Genomic DNA, 24,229 nt, shown 5'->3' on the forward strand with positions numbered 1-24,229 from the left:
CTTGTATGCCGAGAACGGCACGTCATACTGTACAGTAGAAATGGAATTAATTCAGAAAATACAGCATACACAGTATAATTGTCTTATCGAGTATACATACATCTCAAAAGGTATTCCAGCCCAATTATGGAAAACCTGTTTTAAGCTCTATGTAGAAGTAAAAACACATTCAACTGAGGACAAGAGGCATTTCAGTATTTTATGAACCGTTAGCTGCTTAAGTAATCTTTTAGGATAATTAAAGGACCAATGAAAAGAGAATGAATTATGGTTCCAACATGTTTACATTCTTGGGTGTAGTAATGATGTGATAGATTTACTACAGCTTAAGTGGAAAGACTTATGAGTAGTACAACACATTGATATTTGGAGTAAGCCCATTGATAAATGGATTATGACACTGAACCTACACAATCCCACATCATTGGCCCATACAATACACTTAAAACAGATAGTGGACCTTTAAGGCACCTGGTTGAATCTCCGAACAAAGGTTTGTATTTGGGAGTATGGCTTCATCTCTGGTACTGTCTGAGGTGGAGGTGGTTCCTCAGCTGTATCCCAAGGAAGGCTGGTGACGAACCAACCAATAAAGAAGGCAAGAGTTTACAAAATAAAAACAGCAGTGACAAATCTAATTGCAACACTTTCAACCGTATGCGACAACAACTGTGAACATTGTTGCAATAATTGAATATATCCTCTAATCATGTTTCCATAATGACATCTCCTTCCATCACAATGGGGCTAATATTCAAACCCATTCCCCTGGTCCCTATAATGACATGTCCATAGCAACGACATCAGGCAGCCAGGCGCTGAGCGGCCAGTTCTTCTGCGTCGTCTCTGTTCTCGTTGATCTCTGCCAGTGTCATAACAAAACGAGTCCACTCGTCATTCCGTGGAACAGCGGTTTGCTGTAGGAGGGGGGGGGGGGGGGGGACAACAACAAAGAGACATGACTCAAATTCCAAACACATCCCTCACCGGGGGCATGGGATCACGGGCAATCTCACAACTGACGCCGAGACCTAACCCCGCTCTCGCAGATCAGGGTAGAGAGAGCGGCTCTCTATTTGTAAGCCTATAGGCTCACATACTCAAAGAAACGTTAAGTCCTCAGGGAGCTGCGCTCTGACAACAGTTTGATTGTTGTCTACATACAATAGACAGGCCTAAATGCCTGATTTACACTTAGTTGCACGCTGAAAATAGCTGATCTACAAGCTCATATCGTGTCACACTGCAACACATGAGCTGGTAGATCGGCTATTTCTGGTGTGTGACACTCCTGCACAACTATCGGTAAAACAGACTTAAGTCTACTATACAACTAAGATCACTTTATTCAAATCCAACTTGGGTAACAGCCAACGCATAGGCAGTTTGAATGATTACTGCCAATCATAACTACAACAAAGGTCATACGTGTGTTAAAACACTGGTTCGCATACATGACAACTATACGTTGTTTATACACTGCTCTGACAATATCCTAAATGGTCAAATAAGTGATTGATAGTAACACAAATACCCCAAAAAACTGTCAGTTCTCACCTCTCCTACGTCATAGACACGAATTTGTCCATCAGAGTCTCCCACTGCAATCTCTTTGCCAGAGTGAGACCACCTGAGTCTGTTCAGAGCAGGGTTTCCTGGTACTGTGACGCTGGCTGTTGGGACCTGAAACGATACCACCCAGTTCATTAAGACCTGAGACCAGATGTCTCTCAAACGTCTTCATGTCAAGGAGCCCCACAAACATTTTGTTCCAGGGGAACCCCCGGAAGCAAATATTTGAGTTATAAACATTTGCTGTGAAAGAATATATATTAAAAGATTTGCACACATTTTCACGATGTTTCAAAAATAGAAAGTCTGCAAGTAGCTTTTATTCCAACAGCTAAAGTTTGAAATAATGGTTAAAGTGGTTACAAGCTAAGGTGACACACATCAGCTCCAGGTCTTAATGGGTTAAGTACGATGCCTAGGCAGGACTGTGCAGCTGTTGTATGGGACAGGCTAACATTCAAATGTTCATCATATGATTTGCATATGGACGGCTTATATATTATACAGAGTTCTCGTCTGCTCTAGAAATGGATCAAATATAGTCCGATACATTACATATGTGTGTGTCTAGCGGAGTCCCAGTACCTCTGTGTCATTGTTGAGGTTCCACAGGTCAAGATGGCCAACCCCATCCACGCAAGCAAACAGAGCAGGGTGAGTGGGGGACCACATGACATCATAGACGTAATCCGAATTATCTTCAAATGAGTACAATGGCTTGTTATTCTGCAAACAAATGTTAAAACATAATTGGAAAAAATCAATACAAACTTCACTTTCTCCTCCTATATGCACAATATATAATAAATAAATATATGATGCCAGTTACAGCTCAATACATACAGCTTTATGGAGCTTCTCTGTATCCAATGAATAAATAGCTCAATTGGCTCATACCTTGGTGCTCCACAGCTTGACAGTCCAATCGAAGGAAGACGTAACAAAGAGGTGGGAGAAGTCCATGGGTCCTGCTGCTGTGTGGCAGTCGATCCCAGTGATCGGTCCATGGTGGCCTTCAAACATCTCACTGATGCCTGCTTTGCTGTGGGCCACAACAAACAAAGAATGGCAAGATCAGACCAAATCATTGCGTTATTTTCTTCTAATTTCTCACGCTACAACACAGAACTCCTTTACCCTTCAAGATCAGACTATACTAAATTATCCATATTTTCACATAATCATGCCATTGCAGATGAACGTACAGCAGTAGTGCAATTTCTTTAATGTTGGTAATGCAAGAATAATTGTAATAATTTATTTGACCAGGTATTCACTTGATATTCATGATGTGGCCAAAATAGCAGTATTTAAAGGTCAAAGACACAAACACAGACAAGAACATAAAAGGCAATGCAACGCAAGGGGATACAGTTGAGCTGAAGGGGACAAGGAGGAAGGTGAGGCTTTGTAGGAGGTTGCTGGGTAGAGAAAATCACATTAAGGAATATAAATATAACACCATATTATACAGTGAAACAATAACTATCCCACCCCATTTTATTGTCAATGTTGTGTAACGTGGTTATACACAGCTGGTCGAGAGTTATTACCAACTGTGCTCAATTATTGGGAAAGACAACATGGGTAGATTTCGCAGTTAAAATGTATCAAAATTCTGAATGCCTAGTCTAACATGGTGATCGCTGCTAAATTCCAAACTGTTGCATAGTCTTTGCTCGCCATAAAATTACATAAACCGATAACAAGCCCTCATACGTGCACTTTTGATGCACGCTGAGTAAGATGCCACATAATTAGTCAGGCTCACAATATTTGAACATAATACCCTGTGCATTGTACAAGAACAACCGTCAATTATAGGATGAATAAAACCCCCAAGTGGAAGTATTTCACATTACATTATTCTTGTGAGTCAATTGGGCATGAGGGAACGCAACAGGCTCAGACGGACCTCTGTCGGACGTATTCACATTAAATCATTTTATCTCTATCAAGCCATTACCAGTAGCGCAGCAAGAAAGGCACTGCCTATGGCCTCTCATCCACATGTTGCAGAGCTGTTACCAGACTATGGCTCTGATAATTACGCAGAGAGGTAAATACTCAGCATGAGTGATGCTTATGCGTTATTAACTGGGATGAGAGTATCATACCATTGTAAATGAGGTGGAAAATGATTCCCTCAATTACAGAGGTGATTCTGCTATGCAAAGCCTAGCAACCATCCCCTCTCTGTGGTTTCGGTGTATACTGCAGGACTTGTCACACGTCGGCAGTGCTGATTGGAGCCATGCATCTCTTTAACAGTGGACCTGGGGTTTGCTGAAGCCCAACTCTTTCTCGAATGACGGCACCGTGGGACAAACCTCAGTTTTCGAGTCTCCCCGGGACAACCAACTGTAAACAACCTCCCTTACTCTGAGAAAGAATCCTCAAAAGAGAGAAGAAGAAAAAAGAAAGGGGGGAAAAATGATTTGTTTCCCCCTGCATGTGCGCTGTGTTTATGTTGAACAACCTTTACAAACACCACTGACAGGCGGAAAAGAAAAACAGGATGGCTGGGCAGGAGTGAAACCTCAAACAGCCAGATCAAATGCTGGATTCACGTTGGCGTTGGGGAAGTGAGTGGGGTATATTTATTTGACACACTGTTGGGGCCTGGGGTGGGGCCTAACAAACCACCTCAGTTTCCTGGCGGCGTACAACGGGGGGGAGTGGGGCGCCGGGGACGGTTGTGAGAGCGTACCTTCCATGACGACATGACATGTAGACAGAGCCGTCCTCACTGCCCACCACAAAGTTGTTGACATCTCCGAGGGGGAAGGACATGGAGGTGACAGCTACGGTCTTGGACTGCTTGAAAACCAGCTCCATGCTGTCCTGTAGGAGGGAACATAGAATAACATCCGTTAGCCTTTATGGTAACACACAGTCACACACACATACAATGCCAACCACAACCTATAAAAATCACATGACAGCTTGTTAATGCATAATCCAAATTCAACTAGCACTATATAAAATATTAACATCTGACATTGCGGAGGCTTGGTGGCAGAGTTGGAATGGCATAGCCAGCAAAGTTGTATTGACTGAAGTTTTAAAAAGTGAGGTTATAAGGGAATACCAAGGTGGACGGCTAAAATGCATGGGTCTAGTGAAAACATTTGAGATTTAACATGTGTAGGTGAGACAGGAAGTGTAACTAAAGTTCCCGATGAGGAAAAGTCACTATGCAATGTTTCTGGAACATTCAGTGACCCAAAAAAAGACGGTGGCTGTACCTGGGGCTGAGACAGCATGTCCAGGCTCCAGGAGCAAATCTTGCCATCGGTGGAGATGCTGATGAGGTTGTGGGCGTTTTGGGTGCCAACCACATTCACACAATATACTGGGTGCTGTACAGAGAGCGGGCAGAAACAAGGATTTTGTACTGTGCATAAGACAAACACAAGACCAGGAAAGAATATATCATATCAGCTGTTCATAACGAGCTGGCTGAACAGCAGCTGGACCTATAACCATCATAGTTGAGTTGTAACAGGTTCCTTTCACAGTGTCAGTACCCATACTGTTTTTTGTTCTCTTACTTCATCTAGTACGTTGAAATTGCATGAATGCATTTATTATTGTCTCTGCCAGACAATAGCACGGGGAAGACTATGTTTAGGCCCCTGTGCATCCGTCCGTGTGTCTGTCTTTCTGTTACCAGCTAATCTCCGGCACCGTTGTCCCGGACTCCCGGTCGCTACAATGCCAATTCTGAACCGCAGCCCCAAATTCATGAACGCAGCGTGCAATTTACGTGGAATTTTGCACGCACATTCCTAGTACTACTAGACAGAGGAATAAATCCCACCATTTTCACATTGGCCTGTGAAAGCGCCACCAGCAAGTGTATTTTTTGCAAAACACATTTTTTTAACAAAATGCCTCAAATCATGAAATTGCACCCTTTTCACATTGGCCTATTATAGTGCCACCAGGAGGCCACAATAACCTACCTGACCTGGCAGAGACATGTGCTCCAGGGAGCACTTTTTCTAGTTTGTTATATATTTTCTGTAGGTCTCTGCTACCACCCCCGCCCCCTCTCCTCCTCCTCAACTCAGTATATACACACACATTTACACTCAAAGGACCACAATGGGAATAATCTCTCAAACATTTTTATGCTTTTGACAGATATGTACCAATATATGGCCATGTATAGGCATTTTTGTCAACAAAAACACTGAGCTTCTTAGTGTACCGTATGGGCTGCTGCTGAGAGGGGAGTCCTCTGCACTGGGGTCCTCTTGTTACTCCGGTTGTCCCACAGCACGATCTGTCCTGAATATGTGCCCCCCACTACAACATTAGGGTGGAACTTGGCGAAGGCAGCGGACATAACAGCAGACTGAAAAATAAAAACCAATTCAAATTAATTAAGGGGTTTGGGGGGGGGTTGCATCAGGTTGAGTCTGTCCTGAGACAACCCAGTGACAAGTCTGCAGCAATATACCACTGTGTCACTTCCAATCAAAAGAAATGCTACAGAGAGAAACTCTCTATTTCAGGATGACTAGTAATGTCTTAATATAGCTCAGCCTCCAGCATTGGCCAGGCTGAAGTACAGCACACTGCTTATTTTCATTTAGCTTCAACAAATCTTGTGTTTTCCATGACTCACACCTCAATACTGACAGCACCAAGCAGGAACCGCAATCCCTGGGCCATCCATCAGGATATATTGTGCATGGATTATGCTGACAATATTCATGCCACTTTATTCTGAATGAGTCCTTGGTCACTAGGTGGCCTATGACCTTCTGCAGTTCTGTCCATCTTAACCCCCCCATAATAGAGGAACTTGACACATGGGTGAAGAAAATCTAATTTCAAGCCCACTTGGAGGCATGGAGAAAAATGCGTTCACACTTCTGTTCAGTTTTATTCCTCTGAGCAATGTGCCTGCCTCTACATCCGCTCTGGAGGGAGCAACATGTGGTTCTACTCAACTTGTCTTGGGCTAGGAACCTCGGGGCACGCAGTGTAAAAAGGCCGGCCAGCAGAGGGGCTCTACCGCCTCTCCTCACTAGCCCGTCTGAACACAGGGCCCTTGTTTAGATGCACACGATAACTACCCCGGTTCCACACACTTAATCCTACTGCAGCACTCAGGATCCATCTAGCCCCAGCACTACAGGTCTTCTCTGGCGCCTCACTAAACATGTGTTTGTGGACAGATGTGGAGGAGGTGGATGCCAACCTGGTGAACTCACAATGTGGATGAAGAGAGAATGAGGGGCAGGGGATGTATAAGGTGAGAGACGAAAGGGGAGAGGAAGAGCGGGTGGGTGGGGGGGGGGGGGGGGGAGTTGGCAGGGTTCCACACTTGTCAGAGAGAGGGAGCCACCCATGGTGACTGTGTGTGGAGAGAGGGAGGGCAGGTTTTGAAGATATGAGGCTACATTTTGCTTGTGTACCTGACAATGGAAGACATACTCTGGCGTTGGCTTCTTGTACTTCATGTTCCATACCAAGGCAACGCCGTCCGGCTCATGAGGGGCTTCTTCGTTGTTATTGTATGAGGCAACCAGGAGTTCAGGATACTGGTGACAGAAAAATCAACCCAAATTAATGTCAAGAGGAAGTAGACATGCCCCCCAGGCTTGGCTCCATGTGAACAAGACTATAGCAGTCCTCAGTGAATGAGTAAGCACCCCTTCTTCGAGATTTATGGCCTGGTAAACAAAATCCCCCACCCCTCGTACTCTGGTAAATAAAGTTTATATTCCAGCTCATAAGTTTGCTCTTAAAACTACATTTCTGTAACTACAGAAACACAGTCATTAACTTCACCACAGCAGGTTGTAGATCAGTGTTGGAACTGAAGTCGTCAGTGAATTCTAAAGTACACTGGCTGAAATGGCTGAGGAAAGAATGGTTAGAAAAGCCTTCGAAACACTACCCAGATGTAAACAAACCATTAACCTCTGCTGCCTCTCATATTCAAACTATTGAGCTTTACAGTTTGTGAATACACAATTTCAATTCACAAGGGTATGCATATTGCTCTGAGCGAGCAATGTTGTGAACAAAGGGTTGGTGTTCAATCAATGTCAAGATTCATTGTGGAACAGAGAATTAAATGAATACAGACACAGGAGGAAACAAATCGTTATGGCCTCCAACTAAGTGACAATTTGTGCGTGACATAACTTCCAGTTCCTGAGGGACTTGTGGCTTAACGTAAACTGTCAAATTCAAGCTATGTAATCATAAAGAATTAGTGCTCTGACGAGGTAACTTATTTCAACAACTAATTAGCACTGTCTACGCATATTCCACTTTAACAGAAAACCAAAGAACTCCCACAAAGATGAAATAATAGTCACCGTGATCATTAATGTATTGACGCTTAAAGGGCCAATTATTTCTCTGGGAAGTTATATTCAAGAGTTTTAACACATTCACCTGAGGGGACCAGTCCAGGCAGGTGACAACACGGTGTTTAGACCAGTGTTCATCCATGAAGGTCCTGTTTAGAGACAGCTTGCATCCAGCCTGGATTTCCCTGATGAAAAAAGAATTATCAACCAATCAATACCACTTCTCAAGAGAACAAAATGAAAAGACAAAACTTTATTTTGGGTAACATACCCTTCTTTCTCCTCCAGGTCACGGCCGCTGTAGTCAAAGAAGACATCCACGTGCTCAGACAAAGCTCTTTCCACGATGCGAGTGGTGTGGTCAAAGAATGTTATGAACTCCTCAGAGTGCAGAATCTGCAACTTTTCCTCCTCTGTCAGCTCATGTGGCAGAGCTTTACAGACAGATGCACAAACAGAATCAATTGATTATTAAATGCAGTCCAGTTTATTTCCAGACACGACTGAAAACACACTGCTTCCCCAGACTGTAATACTTATACTGGTATTATACAAAAGCAACTGTAGGCTTCCCAAATAGACATGATACGGTTCAATAAGTCTTAGTTCAGCCAGTAAGGGTGGTTTCTGAATAAATCATAGTATGCTACTTTCTCAGACGCGGTAGCCTACCTTCCTCCTCTTCATCATTGACTGGTTTCTCAGTCTGGGTCTCAAGCACTGGTTGTGGTGGAGCAACCTCCTCCTCTTCCTCTAACTCTGTTGAAGAAAAGGTGAACTTGGGTTTAATCACTGGATCAAGAAATGAGCCATGCTGAACGTAAACAGACTATCTAATCTGACATTTAGCTCTGCAGAGATTCAAGTTTTGTGCATAAATAGTAAATAATAATTGAATTGAAAGTGGAAGGAAGAACAGACAGATTAATAATCATGACAATTATCATGTAAATTGGTGTCCACATAAAAATATTTAATTCCTTTTAAGCACCAGCAGCTTCAACCATTTCCTTCTTTCATAAAGCTCCACTCTGTGATTACTGTTATGGCAAGTAGAAATGGACCAATTCTGTATCTCTGCCTAGCATTTGTTTGGTTTGCCAGAACAATGTCGCCTTTCAGAGAGAACCTGTCCCTCTATAGTAAGAAAGTTTGTCACTTGTGTAGGAGGGTGGCGACACCACGGGTGTCTTGTCGTCATAGGGACACCCGTCCCCCACCTCCTCCCAATCTCAGTTAATGAGATCCAGCCATTCAACAGGGAGTGCAGTTGTGTGTGCAGTGAAGCCATCTCCACCGTGTCCTGGTAACAAGTTGCCCCCCACTAGGCCAAGGGGCAGCAGGGCAGAGGGTGTGGAGCAGCTGCCCGGGGCCCATCCTATTGGGTCTGACCAGCTGACGGCATGGTGCAAAAGCAGATGGTGGCGCGGGGAATTGTCTTGTTTCTCCCTCAGAGGTGGCATGAGGATGGCACAGAGGTTGTTCCGCCTGGCTGACCCCAGACAAGCTTCTCCCTGAACGGCAAGCTCATGCAATTACCATCCCAGCAGGGGGCTTCCTTCGGTTGCTATTCAGCCACAGAGAATGTACAAAAATACATCTTGTAGGGCTGACCAGCTGTCAAACTGAACACCGGCTTCATAACGGATGCTTTTACAAGCAAACATCTTTCAGTGGTCATGGTCATAAATAGGATACACCTGGATATGTAAATAAAAAAAAAGGAGAAAGGAGAAATATTTGTCTGGTTCCTTTATAGTTAGCTGTATAGTTCATATATGGTGACAGTGCTACATTTTCTTGCCCACTGAAAAAATCTGTCACTTTGACCATTATGTGACGTGACGACAACACCCCCCCCCCCCCCCCCACACACACACACACACACACACACACACACACACACACACACACACACACACACACACACACACGTTTGTTCAAATGGTACTGGGGAAATAGGTTATTGGGGTGTTCTGATGAGTTTACAGAACTGGGTTGATGACACACAGGCCATTTCAATGAACGGCCATACTCTGGAACCAACAGGAGAAGGTTAAAATCTTTCCTTTCAAGGGCCTCAATCAGGCTTAAAGGAAAACAGTAATCACTGTCTTTCAGCCAGTCCTGGCCGTGCTCGTCAGTGCCTTTCCCCGGCGAGGCAGCCAGAGCAATCAACCTGCCAGACATTAGGAGCGGACAGACAATCTGAAAATAAAGGGTATAATGCACCTGCCAGCCAAAATTGCCATTTGGAGAAAAGCTAGTGATCCTGGTGACCCCCTTTGGGGGTAGTGGTGGGGGTGTGGTAGCATGTAGGGGACGGGGTGGTGGTTTGGGATGGGGGGGCACACAGAATTCACCCAGATCACTGATGTCCTATACACTGACACCTCCTCTCAAAGCAGGCCCAATTATGGCTTTTGTACCACTTAAGGAATAAAAGCTTTTTTTTTTGGTGAGTTGGTGTGTGTGTGTGTGTGTGTGTGTGTGTGTGTGTGTGTGTGTGTGTGTGTGTGTGTGTGTGTATGTATGAGGTGGGGGTAATCACCGGTCTTTGTCAATGGACAATATATATTAATGTAATGCAAACACGACGTGCATCCAACTGAGTTTTAAGTACAAAACTAAATGACCTTTACTCGCTGCTGCAGGTGTCTCCTTCCATCTATAGATTGACACAGGACAACAAAGAGGTCTAATTTCCACAGTTTTGCAAGATGCTAAATGACTTCCCAGCACACAGTTCCAAAAAACACAGAGATGCATTATTTTGCTTCCTGAAATACAGTAGTTCTATGGAAATATATTCTTATTAGGGATAATAAAAAACAGCCCAATAACTGCAGCAAATTAAAAGTTAACCTTAGAGTAAAACGTGTTATTAATATACTGTAGCACTACAAATTGAACGGAAAGATGTCAGCTGTCAAAGATGCCGGTCATGGCCCAGGCCGTAGCGTAACGGTCTGGGCACCGGACTGGTGATCCAGTCGCGGTGTGCCGCGGGTTCGACTCCCGGACCCGACACGGCCTTTACCACATGTCATCCCCCCATCTCTCTCCCATTTCCTGTCAGCCTACTTTCTATCCCTTAAAAAATCAATAAAGGCGTAAGCCACAAAAGAATATCTTAAAAAAAAAAAAAAAAGATGCCGGTTATTCTGAAGAACAGACCGATCATCTGCAAAATGACAGTTTTGCTTTTTCCACTTTTCCATCGCAGGTTAGAGTGATCTCTGCAGGCACATAAGATTTGAAGACAAATGCCAGAATAACCAGGAAATCCAAACCTGGTACTCTACACATAAAGAAAGAAAAGCAGGTGCACTTCCTCTGGAAACTGCCCTTGGTTGAGGCAGTGGTTGCTCAGCTTTGAAAATAACTGAACTCATAAACCAACTAAGTGGAAAAAGCGGCACTCCAAAATAAAAGATGCAAGACTGGCTCAGATGCAATTTATCATGTTTATTTGAGAACGCCGACGCGTTTCTGCACTGAAGAGCTCTGAAAGAAATTGCCTCTGAGCCAGTCTTCCATCTTTTATTTTGGAGTGCCGCTTTTTCCACTAGCTGGTAACTTAAAAAGAATTCACCTCATGACATGTCCAAAATAGGGAGGCCAGGGTTAAAGTGGTTAAAAGAGGAGAAATGGAAGCACACACACAGACAACAATCATCTAAATTGTACTAATCATAGTACTAATCATCAGATGCATAAAAGGTTAACACAAGAATAGTGCTTGAAACAAGGGGGCCATTAGGTTCCTTTGTGATTAAGTTTCGTCCTGCAATGAATCTTGAATTTACTGAAATACTCCACTCCCTCATATCGAGAAGCCTTTTTAAATACAGCTCCAGGCAGACCAATCGATGAATACCCCACATATCTTTCTTCATAATGAGAAGTAAGCCTCAGTTTAACGAGTGCTTGCCTGCACTGCATTATTATCCACAAGTGCATTATGTAGCACTGAGGCAGACATTAAATGATCTACAAGCTTGACTCAAGGCATACTGGGAGAAAAGGAGTTTGGAGGTCTTCACGGGTCTAGCAAGATAATATCCATACGGGTTTTCGGTTTCATGTTTTATTATGAGAGTGGTCACACTGTAAACTATTGATCTTTATACTGTTTATGAAGAGGGGGGGGGGGGTGTTTTAAGTGGCAATAATAACTTAGTGTTACTCCCCTCTATAGGGGGTTTCCAGCTGACACTGTAGGAGACAGTGGGCTGCAGCAGACAGGGAAAGGCAGCGGTTCCCTCTCATGCCACCGCCCGCTGACCTTGAGAGTGTCGTGCCGCCACCTCCTCTCGACAACACGCTGAATCGCTCAATCAGAGCGCTGGTCCCGACGCCACAGCGCATATCAAATGTGTGTTGAGGGGAGCGAGCAGGGACGGGGATGCTGTCTCATCGAGTGCCAGGAGTGATGGCGTGAACACGCACAATGTCACTGAGTGCGTTTTGTTATGTTGCCTGTTCGGCTAAGGGAGAAGACAGGGAAGTGAGGGAGTTGATGAAATGATTACATAGTGGCAGATAGGGGAGAGGAAGGGGGCCCTGGTGTTGAACAGTCGGCAGAAACATGGTTTTACACTGCCCTGGAGAGTGTGTGCCACCAGAAAACAGACAAGAGGTTTCAATCTTTATCTCTGCACAGATATTATCCCACAAAAGTCTTTTACACGCTATATATACTTTGTCAAATGACGAATAGCGAAAACAGCCGATCTAGAAGCTCACCTCAGGATGTGACGTGTTGTGAGCTTAAAACTTTTACAACTATTTTAAACTTTTGACAATGTAATGACATAATGACCCCTGAAAATGACCTGACGACAAGTACCTAAGCCAGATAACTATAACTATATACATTTAAGAGAAGAGTGTTACCTGGCTGCCAATAAATTGGAAGAAATTAAAAAGGCACATACCGTATGGCACTCACTAAGGCAGTAGTAGCCAACAGTGTAACGGAAAAAGGGCCTGGCTTAAGGCCCATAATGCATTATTCACTACATGTCATCACACTGTGCAACAAGAAGGAACGGCGGCACATTCAGAAATATTACATATTCCATGCCACATGTGGTCAACATGTGGATCTTTGTAGTACAGTAGTTCAAATATTCCCTTCTTTCTCAAAGAGAACAGACAGCCACATTAAAGCTCCTGTGTGCAGCAATTACATACATATTGACATGCTTCAGATGCAGTGGGCAGATGTATAAACAGTCCTTTATATCTGCCCCTCAATCTCAGTTATCTTTCCTGTATTGGCCTTCTCGTCCTGCACATTAATTGTAGCAGAGGCCTATTGGTATAGAGGGGATGTGGGGTCCAGAAGAGCAGGCCTTGTGAATTTAATCTCCCCTTTGACTTCTTATGTTTCCCGGCCCCTACAATTTCCCCTGACTTTCATCTCTGAGCTTGGTGAGGCAAGATCATTTCTACTGCTTGCTCACTTCCTGTACCCTCTCGTATGATCATACAAGGCAGGCTTCTGGCCACAACATACAAGCCCAAATGCAGGCAGAGGGACAGACTCCCCCATCACCTCCGCTAACTCTCTCACTCACTCACACACACACACACACACACACACACACACACACACACACACACACACACACACACACACACACACACACACACACACACACACACACACACACACACACACACACACACACACACACACACACACACACACACACACACACACACACACACACAGATGTTATGATTCAATATTATCTTTGAAAGGTACTGGCTTTGTATTGGTATAAACTACTTACAGTGCTTTAAAGGGCCACTTCACCCCTTTTGCAACCAGAGCTTATTGTCTCCACCAGGCCGAAGGCATGTGGGGAGAGTATGTTTTGCACTCCGTCCGTCCGTGGAAAAACCTTTGCCTGGAATTTTTCACATCTGCTCTTTATAGCGCCACCAGGAGGCCGACATATGTAAACACACATTTTCTATTATTACTCCTTCAGATTTTATCCAAATTTCACGCAAATCGGTATACACTATCTCCATAGTCATGTGATCAACACGGAGCGGCACCATTTCCCATCTTACATCCTGATTGGCTAAGATTGGCTTCCAAAGCTCACACGATTCGTCCATTTCGAAAAAAGGCCACAAATCACAAACACAGTGTGCAATTTCCGTTAAATTATACACGCACATTTTCACTAGGCCGAGGACGACATGCCACAATTTTTCCCTCAAAATCTGCCTCACGGTGGCGCTATAACAGGCCGATTCCTGTTTTTAGCTATAACTGCATCGATCTGTATACAACTTATGTATGCACACATGGAAAAACATTGTACCTGCATCCCTCCAACACGAACCTCCGGCCCAAATCTTCCTCAACAGCCTGTTATAGCGCCACCATGAGGCCACAACCTGACCTGCCCTGGTGGAGACCTGTGCCGATTGGCACTTTGTCTAGTTTTAATGATGTTTAGGACACAAGAAACACTTTCCTGGGGTTTTTATGTGTAATGTGTTATTTTTTTAAACACATTACACACATAATATATGCACCTTGATTACCCAGAAGCCCTAAGAAACCAGTGTTAGTTAGTTTTTTTCCGGTCACGTGTTCCAAACATGTATGCTAGAGACTGTCAGAGGAAAACCTTGTATGTCTTAAAAGTGATCAAAAATGGCTAATTAAACAATGAAAAGTTGAAAACATAACTTGTGTAACTCGTGTTTGGGAGGGAAAGAGGTCTTTAGGTCACACACACACACACACACACACACACACACCTTGGCATTGCATTAACTTGTCTTAAACAATGTCATAGATGTATCACCTTCTTTTGGCTGGGTCATCACAGGTGTCTGGGTCTCTTTGGTGTAGGACACAGTTTCACGTGGAGGGAAGTCCACTTGAGTGATCTTGGTCATTCCCAGTGTGACTTTTAGAGGTGCACGCCTAAAAGCAAACCAGAACTCAAACAATGCACAAACCCAAAACAAACAGAGGCCAGGGGAGACTTTCAACAGGCCACTGTAAATGCACACAGAATACAAAACAAATACTCACACCTTGTGAGTTTAGATGATCTAGGCACAAGAATTGATTGAAACAAGCTGTTTGTGTGGAGGAAAAGTGCCATTAGGTTTGGCCAACACCAAATAACTTATAGTCTGAGTCTGACGCATACTGGCGCATGCATGACTTGACTGTCTATGTTCTCTAGTCTGTATTAACATGATGAGGTACGGTAACCATGCTGTAGATAGAGAGAAGGGGAAATGACCAGGAAAGGAGAGAAGATAGTGTCCAGTACCCCAGCTCAGAATCAGAGTGAAGTTGAAGAGTGGACGGATCAGAATCCCAGTGCAGTGTCCTGGTTAGTGTCACAGCAACAAGGCGGCATTAGTGAGCGAAACAGGAAGGCAGGCATAAACCAAGAGAGGACATAAATTAGAGTTTAGGCACACAACATGCTGATTGGACCAGAGATCACAAAGAAAATGTACTTTTAATCTAGTGTCTAATCTAGGTGTAAATTAACTCTGAGGACCTGCTAAAAATGCATGGACACACAAACCTACTGAGTGGGATGACATCGGGTGTAATGTGCAGCCTGAGGGGCTGATACAGCCTTAACTATGTCACACCAAAGGCTCTAAGTCTTGTGTAGATTGAGAGGGAGAGACAGAGAGAGAGGACCCTTAGGGAGAAAACATGACCTCCATGTGCGTAGGAAATGGCCATGCTGGTGAGGGAAATGAGTCAACACGTAGGGGAAAGAACTCCCTGGGCTTGATGGGACACTGGGGGGGCTAAGGTTTCAGTCCAGGGAAGGGTCTGTAATTGCGGGTTAAGAAGTCCCTCAGGCATCGCATGATCGCAGGAGCCTGCTGTTTCATTGTTCATTTAGGATTCTCCTAATATAACAGCACAAATTAAATAAACATGCACACCCTTGGCATAAACAAGTCATCATTCAGTGTAATAACATTAAGCTCTGTGCCAAGTTTTGCCATGGGTGCTGGTATTGTACACAAGCTTTATAATTGTGTGTGTTTGGATTATGATGCAGTACTATGCAATGCTTACAAAGCAAAAGGCTAATGGAAGGTGATATGCTGCTCAAATAATGTTTCTCTACATCCTGGGTAGATGAATTGTTGGTCAAATATATGCCAATGAGTTGTTGTATGATGTATGTATGACGCAAGAGCGTAAACCAGATTACAAATTTCTCACATAAATACAAATCTGTAAAAAACACTAACCCTGGAAAAAACATTCATGTTTTGCCTAAGGTGTAGTGAGTCCCTAGTTCGTGACACAATTAATAGCCTTGGCATCACTCCCACACTGTGGTGTGCTAAGCAGATGAAGGCTCCATGCTGGAAGAAAGCAAAGCATTTTACCATTAAAGCATTATGATGAGGTGTGCATACCTGGGTCCCACAGCCCCATCAGAGTCTTGGCTTCCTGTTTCGCTTGGCGTGCCCACCGATTTGGAAGTGGGAGACATGGGAGGAGGGCCTATATATAGAAAGAGGCAAATTGGTCTAAGTCTGATAGTGTATAATAATTAAAAGGAAGAATAATGCTTAAAAATATGTATTGCTTATCTCGACAACGAGACCTGATTTTGTTTAAATTCATTTGTTTAACCTGTAGAAGCAGATACACCTGTTTGAGGTACTTGTATTTTTGATCATCAATAGAGAAGAGAAGCAGTTTTTCCCCCTTGTGTGTATTGTATGTATATTGTCTTGTTTTGTATTGTCTGTACTGTCAATTGTCTGATTAAAATTCAATAAAAAGTAAATTGAAAAAGAAAAGAAAAAAAGTATTGCTTTAAAAAGCTCTTAAATAACTTAAAAAACTAAAACACTGACACTGTGCTAGATTAAATCTATGATGAAATAGTTATTTAATTCCACTGCCAAATTATTATTATTTGTATTCCTGACCCATCAGTTCTGGTCTAAACAATTTGACAGAGCCATTTGCTGCCACCATTGAAGGCTTCATAATGATTCTTTAATGGACCTTTTCTGCCACCTGCTGTTGGCAATATGAAATTTCCTTTCTGGTCATGAGGATTGTCCGTTTTACAAAAAAACAGTCGCTTACACCGGACATAGGCGGCAACTTGCTGTTCAACTTGCCATCACAGTTAGTACCAATGGCATCAAAAGCAAAAAGTATTGGCAGCCAACTTTGATTATATAATGTTGCCTAAGTAGTAAGTACCTAAATCCGGCCAGACGCCCACACAAAGAAAGAACATGCCATGCCAAGCCATGCCATGTCATTAATAATACTAAATACTTTACTGTGAAAACGGCACACAACCACACAAACCAACTCAACATCAATGGGTAAAGAGAGATGGACAATCACAACAAACAGTAGCCTAATCAGTAATCATCGTGTTACACCAATATACATAATACCGGTAACCGATAAAATCAATAACTAAACCGATAAATCATCAAATGGACAACATACAACACTAAGCCCCACAACATAATCCCCAAAGTGCATTCCCATATTCAAATGACATAAACAACAATAAACACACTTGTGCCCAGGGGCATACTGGGAAATGTCATTCCTCCTTCTAACCAACCATCCATCTGGGACACATCATGGTTAACATACAATAGATATCAATGTATTCGTGATTATCTGTTACAAACCTGACAGCCCCAAACGAAATCTGAGGTTTTGCCATGCTAATTTCTATCATTTATTTTCTATATATATTCTATTTAAATCATAGTAGTCCTGAGTACAGACTGGTACAACTCTTGGCTGCGCAGTGAAAGGTCAGCGGCAAGAGGGGTCAAAGCTGAATTTGGTTCAACTTTGAACGGGGCGTCAGAAGGTGGAAAACCTGCTGGACACCAGAACACAAGTCTGACAAGCCACAAACCACTCCTTATAGAAGTCAATGGGACTTGCCGCAGGTCGGTGTCCTGTGTGAACGGCCTGTTACTGTATACCATGTTTTCCTGCTTCAGGACATATTCTGGGTATTATAATATCCACTCCTGGATATTATTTTGTGCTATTATTCTTTCATCAAGGGGGCTCTGCTCCTGTTGGGATATAGTGGAGACAGTAAACACACTTCAACTCAGGTGACTCACTATTATTGTGAAATCATTAACAATTTGTGCCTGCTTTTGAGTTTAATTTTAAAGTAAAGTAATTTCCCTGCGAGACAACAAAATAAGCATCCAACCTGGGGCAGAATATCGATCTTCTCTCTGTTCTGTATAAGTGGTACAATCTCTGAAACCACCGATACAGAAAATCACTGCTTTCAAATCGGAGAATCTGTGAGTAGAGCCCAACCATATATTGGTCTGGATGATTTTTTAGGAGGTCTCAAGAATTACATGAAGTTTAGTTTACGTGTATTTTAAATGTACATCTCTGCTTGTATAATTAACTTTTCATAATACTAACTAAAGTTGTATACTTATTTGTTTTATCTATCAAAAATTTATTTATTTTTAGTTGTTTGTTCTGTTTACAAGTTAAATATTTGCAAATAGAATCTTTGTTTCCTTTTTTGTAACACTAAATATTTAGTAATTATGATGGACTAGGACTCTCCAATATCGGGATCAGACATCGGCTTGTTGATACGCTTGGCAATAACACCAAGTACTGAGAAAAGTAGATTCAAGTTTTATGAGGTTTTTCAGATCTCACACCTCAATGTAAATCAGCAATTGCCATGATCATTCTGAAGGGGAGAAACTTACCAACAGTAACATCTGGATTTATGCCCATGCTCTGCAGGATGGTGTCAGCTTCACGCCTCTTCTTCTCCAGGTCAGACTCATCAGTGAGTGCCTGAGCGACATCTTTCTTCTGGTCAGCCTGGGAACATGCTGCTATGTTAGCGTCTCTACTTGAGAATACATTGCCTTCGATCTGAATTCATTACAGCAGATTGTGGGTAATAGAAAGGAAAAATGTTGAACTGGTTGGAATAACATGTTCCATCCACGCACTACGTCCAACCAGGGAAACTCCCCCCCTGTCAGGTGTAAAGGAGCAACTTGGACACTCAGGCATGAAGGAAGCATGAGTTCAAGTCCGTTGCTCTCCCCATGTCCCCATATATGGGGACTAGGTTGGCGGAGGGTGTGTAGAGCCCAGGATCACATTAGATAATTGACACAGGGGTGAAAAATGGGTTACAAAATCGTGGGATAGAAATTTTAAAGAAAAAAAAAGAAAGGGAAATGTGAGCTTCACAAATTTGTACAGAAAGAAATAGATGAGTCTTCAACGTTTTTCACCCCAAGGACCCCTTAACGGAGACATGAAGCAGGGATTCCCACACTACATATTGTATAAAATTGTGTTGCAGATTAAACTTTCCCATAGATGGCTTCATATACTTGTTTGACAGCACTGTCATCAGTGTATGTTGGATTCATGTTAATGTGTATTTTCAGACCTTTACCAATACTTAGTAAACATCACCTTTGACTCTGTACTTGGTCTGACCCCCCCCCCCCCCCCCCCTAGCAGTGCTACAAGCTGACAAAGCAGGTTATGATTAGCGTTAAAGGCATTGTGAGCTTGGAGATCTGCTATTTTTGACCAAAGTTCTCCTCAGAATAGGGATGCTTAGGGTTCAAGTGGTTAATGTAAAAAAATAAGTATCCTATCACACAAAGATTTGGCGGCCCACCTGTAGTAACTTTGAGGACACCCTAGGGTCCCGGACCCCCTGCTGAAGACCCCTGGTCTATGATATAAGAATAGTGTCAACAATTTTTGTTTTTGTCACCTTGATAAAGCAAAGTAAAAGTTAGGTTTAATAATGTTACCTCTTTCTTCTTGCGTTCCTCCTCCTTCCTCTTCTTCTCCTCTCTGATCTGTGCCAAACGTTGTTTCTTCCTCTCTAGCTCCGCTTTCAGCTCACTTTTGTCCGACATGATGCCCAAGAGCTCTATACAAACAAAACATTCATTTTGGTCATCACCTTCTTTGGCCTTCTCAATTGAGCAGCAATCCATACGTTATATGTCCTACACAGGTTTTGAACCCAGGTCTCCAAAATGAGACCACATTTCTACCGCTCAGCTAGCCCCTTTCGGGACCCTTGTTTATCTGTCCTGTATTTACTGACATTCCAAATACAGAAACGGTAAACACAGGTCCCGAAAGGGGCTACCACTCAGCCACCATCCCCGGGAAATATTATGCTTATTAGTTTCAGGCAGTGAGTAATTGAGTAGTACTTGTCAAACATTTACAAAACATTTAAATGTCTCAGTGGAGTATAATGTGACTGAGCAGACCATTGCAAATGCAGATGTTAGTTAAATTGTATTAACATGAGCTCTGATTGATTGATTGTTATTAACAGTTTGTAGAATAGAATGGGTACAGTTCAACAAAATTTGCCACGAGGATAATCATAAAACCAGAAAAAGCACTAAGACTTGTTTACAACAGGGTCCTCCATTTTCAATTCATCAGAACATTTAAAGACAAATATACACTTAGATGCAAACAAATAAAAAATCACACAGGTAAAAGAAAAATAGAGGTGCGGTGGGGCCCGGGGGACAAACTCTGTCTGATTGCAGCTTTAAGAAGATATTCGTCTCATTGAAGCATCACCTGACTACTTCAGCTGAGCATTATAATGACTACAATGCCTGCAGCCTCAGTCAGGACGGAGTCTGGAGTCGGACCACCATGCATAGCATAGCAGTGGTTGGCCCCACAAGCTAACGATAGGTAATAGCCAGACTGGAGTACACGTGAATGGATGGATGAACACAATGACATTTTTCTGTTGCGGACTGATCTCTGACCATCCTTATCGGCATGCACTATTGATGGAATCAAATAATTAGCTTGTGTGGCAGTTCCAACATGTCAGAGCCCCACCCTGTATGGTAGCAGAAACCATAAAGGTTAGCCTAGCTTTATAACTTATTTCATTCCGATGTGATCCAAATCTAACGTGACACATCACATGACAACATGTGAATATTTCATTTAAACTAATTTGACCCAAAACAGATCCAGAAAATATGTAAATTATACGTTGGCTAAGCTACGGCCACATTCAATTTCTCTTTAACGCTGGTCGTTGAAAACTGGCTAAATTTAGCTAGATTATCTATTATCTATACCAACAATCACACAATGTTGGATTTAGCTATTTGAAATTAGCAGTTGTGGGTAATGTTAGATAGTCAACACAAACCTTGGATTCCGTTTTCAGGTTGACAATGACAACAAATCTTTTTCCTGAAACACAGTCAAACACCATCCGATGTGGCTACGGACCAGGAGGAGGGACAAACAGAGTCATTTCGCGTACACAGGCTGTACTGCAGCTCTGCCAGCAGGGAGCAAACCTGCCCCAAAGATGGTTCAACGTACACAGTCATCTGAGGACAATCACTACCAGTGCAAACATGGATTGAATAACATTTGGTATAGTTTATACCAAGTTGCGTCTCTCACACACACACACACACACACACACACACACACACACACATACACACACACACACACACACACACACACACACACCAGCATCAGCATCTCCATAAAGCCTGTCAAGATAAAGAAACACAGTGCTCTAAAATCTTCTGGTAGGACTAGGATGGCTGTGTTGACTCTGGACTTGATAAAACGCAGTGGGCAAGATTGGACCGATTTCTTTTTTCTGCAGGACTTGTCACTTGCCCACAATGCCAAAACTACTAGTAACTGGTGTACTGACCATGGTATTACTATGCTTGACTGATGAGCCAACTGGCCTGCATACAACAGAGGTAGAGGTAGCAAACTTGGATCTCCATAATAACACACCAACAGTGCCATAGGATGATCACCCCAATGCCCTGCCCAATTTGTTCAATAGTAAGTATAGTAGTCCAGACCAATTATTGCATACATTAACATAGGATGGATGGATACATTTCTGTATAATAAATACTTTCGTGGTTTTATGTATTGTATACAATAATAATCCAGATTGAAACATGTCCCTTAATGCGCAATATCACTTTTTGGATTATATAACGGAATAAAATTCAGGTCGGCTACTTTAAGGTAAACAGTGAACACCTTTCAAACAGCTCCCATGCAGTGAACACCTTTTAAACAGCTCCCATGCAGTGACAAGTCTATATTTTATTGGGATATGGAATGTAGAGAAATACAGAAAATGATAATGCCATCATGGTATTAGACAACAGCTTATTCTTTTATGAAAATAGTATTTTTCAAGCAGTAGCATTCAGTATAACAAGAAATAAGAGACACAATGCCAAAAGTATTTAAGGTGCATTCAGAGACAAAGCAGCATTTAAGGTGCTCGTTAGAGACAAAGCCATTTAGCAAGAATGATATCTGCCTTTTCTTTGACTTTCACTAAACCTTGTAGACGGATTGAGCTGATGGGTTTGCAGTGCATCAAAATCATCAGGTTTATTACTCCTTAGTCCTTCTCCTGACTTCCCCACTTGTCTCTGGGTCTACGAGTTCAGCATCTTCAGACAGGGCTGGTCCGACTTTAGTGTTGGCTTCCCCTCCCCCAGTGGTATGTAGAGAGTCCAGGGACTCCAGGATCTTCTGGTCACTTGGGCGTTTCCAAGACGCTCGAGTGGCAATCCAGAGGACGAGTGCTCCAAACACCAGAATAAGAATGCCCAGAATGTTCACAAAAGTTGCCTCTGGAGGGGAGTCCTTATACTTTGGGCCAGTCCTTAATAATAGAGACCCCCGGGCCCCACCCCAAAAAAGGTGTCAGTTTCACAATAAGACTGCATACTAATATAGATGGAGTGCATGGAGTTCTGTTATTCTAGAAAATGTATTTTTATACTGTCAATGTCAATACTTACAGTCCAAAAATAAGTTTCTCTGTGATGCCCATTAAAGCAGTTGCTAGAACACTGGCAAAGATGAAAAGGCCACTGTAGATGTGAAGGGGCATAAATGTTGCTCTCAAGGCCACAGGAGTAATAGGTATCAAGTATATCCCTATACCTAGAACAAGCTGCTCATGGAGGGAGCGAAAACAAATATTCACAAATGATGTGAGTTAGTAAGGTCCACTATTTGATAGAATAGGCCTATATGATGTAGCTACTGTACCTGTAGAGAGTATAAGATGACAGCGGCCAGTCCCACCCAACTATGTAGGCTGTACATATTGGGGATCTTTGCAGCATTGTGGAAGTCAAATACTGCTACTAGCGCTACCACGGTCAATATGAAGGCTAATGAGTGTAAGCCAGCATGAGTAAACTTCATCACTAGTTTACTGTACTTCCACGTCCATGGGAGTCTGTACACGATAATGGCTGAAAGAGAACAAATCTGATCATTTGTCATATTATTATTCCAAAAGTAGCCTAAATGCGGCAATGCCTGAAGAAGAAAAGCATACATTTAAGGATTGATTGTGACATTTAAAAAAAACTAACGTTATAATTATAACTTAATATACACGAATGATTATTTTTAGGCTCTCCCGACCGTAGGTATTATACCGGTAGTCTGAACAAGTTTGTTTGATCTTAAGTCACCTATAGCCTAAAGGTGACTTAAGATCAAACAAACCTGTTCAGACTAGGTAAACCATTATTCCGTTTATTAAATTGGTGAAAACGTCACATTACATTCGTGAATTTGGGGTACGAAATATTCCTTTTCACAAAAAAGAAAAAGAGGGTCTCACCAATTCCCTGCAAAAATATCAATCCGATAACGATTAAGACCGGATGCCAGTTGAATTCGGCCAGTCCTCCATCCCACGCTAATCCTTCTTTAAAGTTGAACACCCAGATGAACACAAATGTTATACAGGCAAAACCAACAAACGCAGCCGCAGAGATGAGGAACACGAACTGCGTAAAAGCCTCCATCGTCACCATCAACAGATTCAACATACGACACTACACTACTACACATTTAGTACGACACTACACACAGGAACGCAAAAATCCAGCTGGAGGAACTGGCTGGCTGCTGCTCACAACATTCAACAAGTCCAGCTACTACACTACTGTCAGCGGGTTGGGTCTTGGTGGTCACGTGACAGAAGTTATGATCTATATGGTTTGGATAAGTTTGCATTTATGATGACGCGAGGTAAACCTCCAGGTGGAACTTGAATTGTTTCTGTACTTTTGACTGTTAAATGCTTTTATAGTGAAAAGTTCCTAAAGCTAGCTTATTTGCTCAATTCAGGTGGATAATTAATGTACATTTCACAACTTAGATTCCTGTATATAAATCTCTTGAGCATCGTTGA

General features: G+C 42.7%; 2 protein-coding genes across 2 annotated transcripts; both read right to left on the bottom strand.

The window, feature by feature from the left end:
• Positions 1-75: 75 nt before the first annotated feature.
• Positions 76-21,237, bottom strand: dync1i2a (dynein, cytoplasmic 1, intermediate chain 2a). The gene is made up of 16 exons (XM_083776909.1): positions 21,161-21,237; positions 19,767-19,888; positions 18,687-18,804; positions 16,356-16,443; positions 14,750-14,871; positions 8,583-8,669; positions 8,182-8,344; positions 7,996-8,095; positions 7,005-7,130; positions 5,789-5,935; positions 4,821-4,934; positions 4,283-4,416; positions 2,470-2,614; positions 2,158-2,298; positions 1,558-1,683; positions 76-917 (listed from the first exon to the last, which is right to left on the bottom strand). The coding sequence occupies exons 2-16, from the start codon at positions 19,872-19,874 to the stop codon at positions 804-806; spliced, it is 1,833 nt and encodes a 610-aa protein (XP_083633035.1). The 5' UTR covers positions 19,875-19,888; positions 21,161-21,237; the 3' UTR covers positions 76-803.
• An 849-nt stretch (positions 21,238-22,086) lies between these two features.
• On the bottom strand, positions 22,087-23,933 carry cybrd1 (cytochrome b reductase 1). Its single transcript, XM_083776544.1, has 4 exons — positions 23,654-23,933; positions 23,068-23,276; positions 22,815-22,969; positions 22,087-22,675 (listed from the first exon to the last, which is right to left on the bottom strand). The coding sequence occupies exons 1-4, from the start codon at positions 23,862-23,864 to the stop codon at positions 22,402-22,404; spliced, it is 849 nt and encodes a 282-aa protein (XP_083632670.1). The 5' UTR covers positions 23,865-23,933; the 3' UTR covers positions 22,087-22,401.
• Between the last annotated feature and the right edge of the window lie 296 nt (positions 23,934-24,229).

This window comes from Protomyctophum parallelum, assembly GCF_964188405.1.
Source record: "Protomyctophum parallelum genome assembly, chromosome: 11".
Classification (NCBI taxonomy): Eukaryota; Metazoa; Chordata; class Actinopteri; order Myctophiformes; family Myctophidae; genus Protomyctophum; species Protomyctophum parallelum.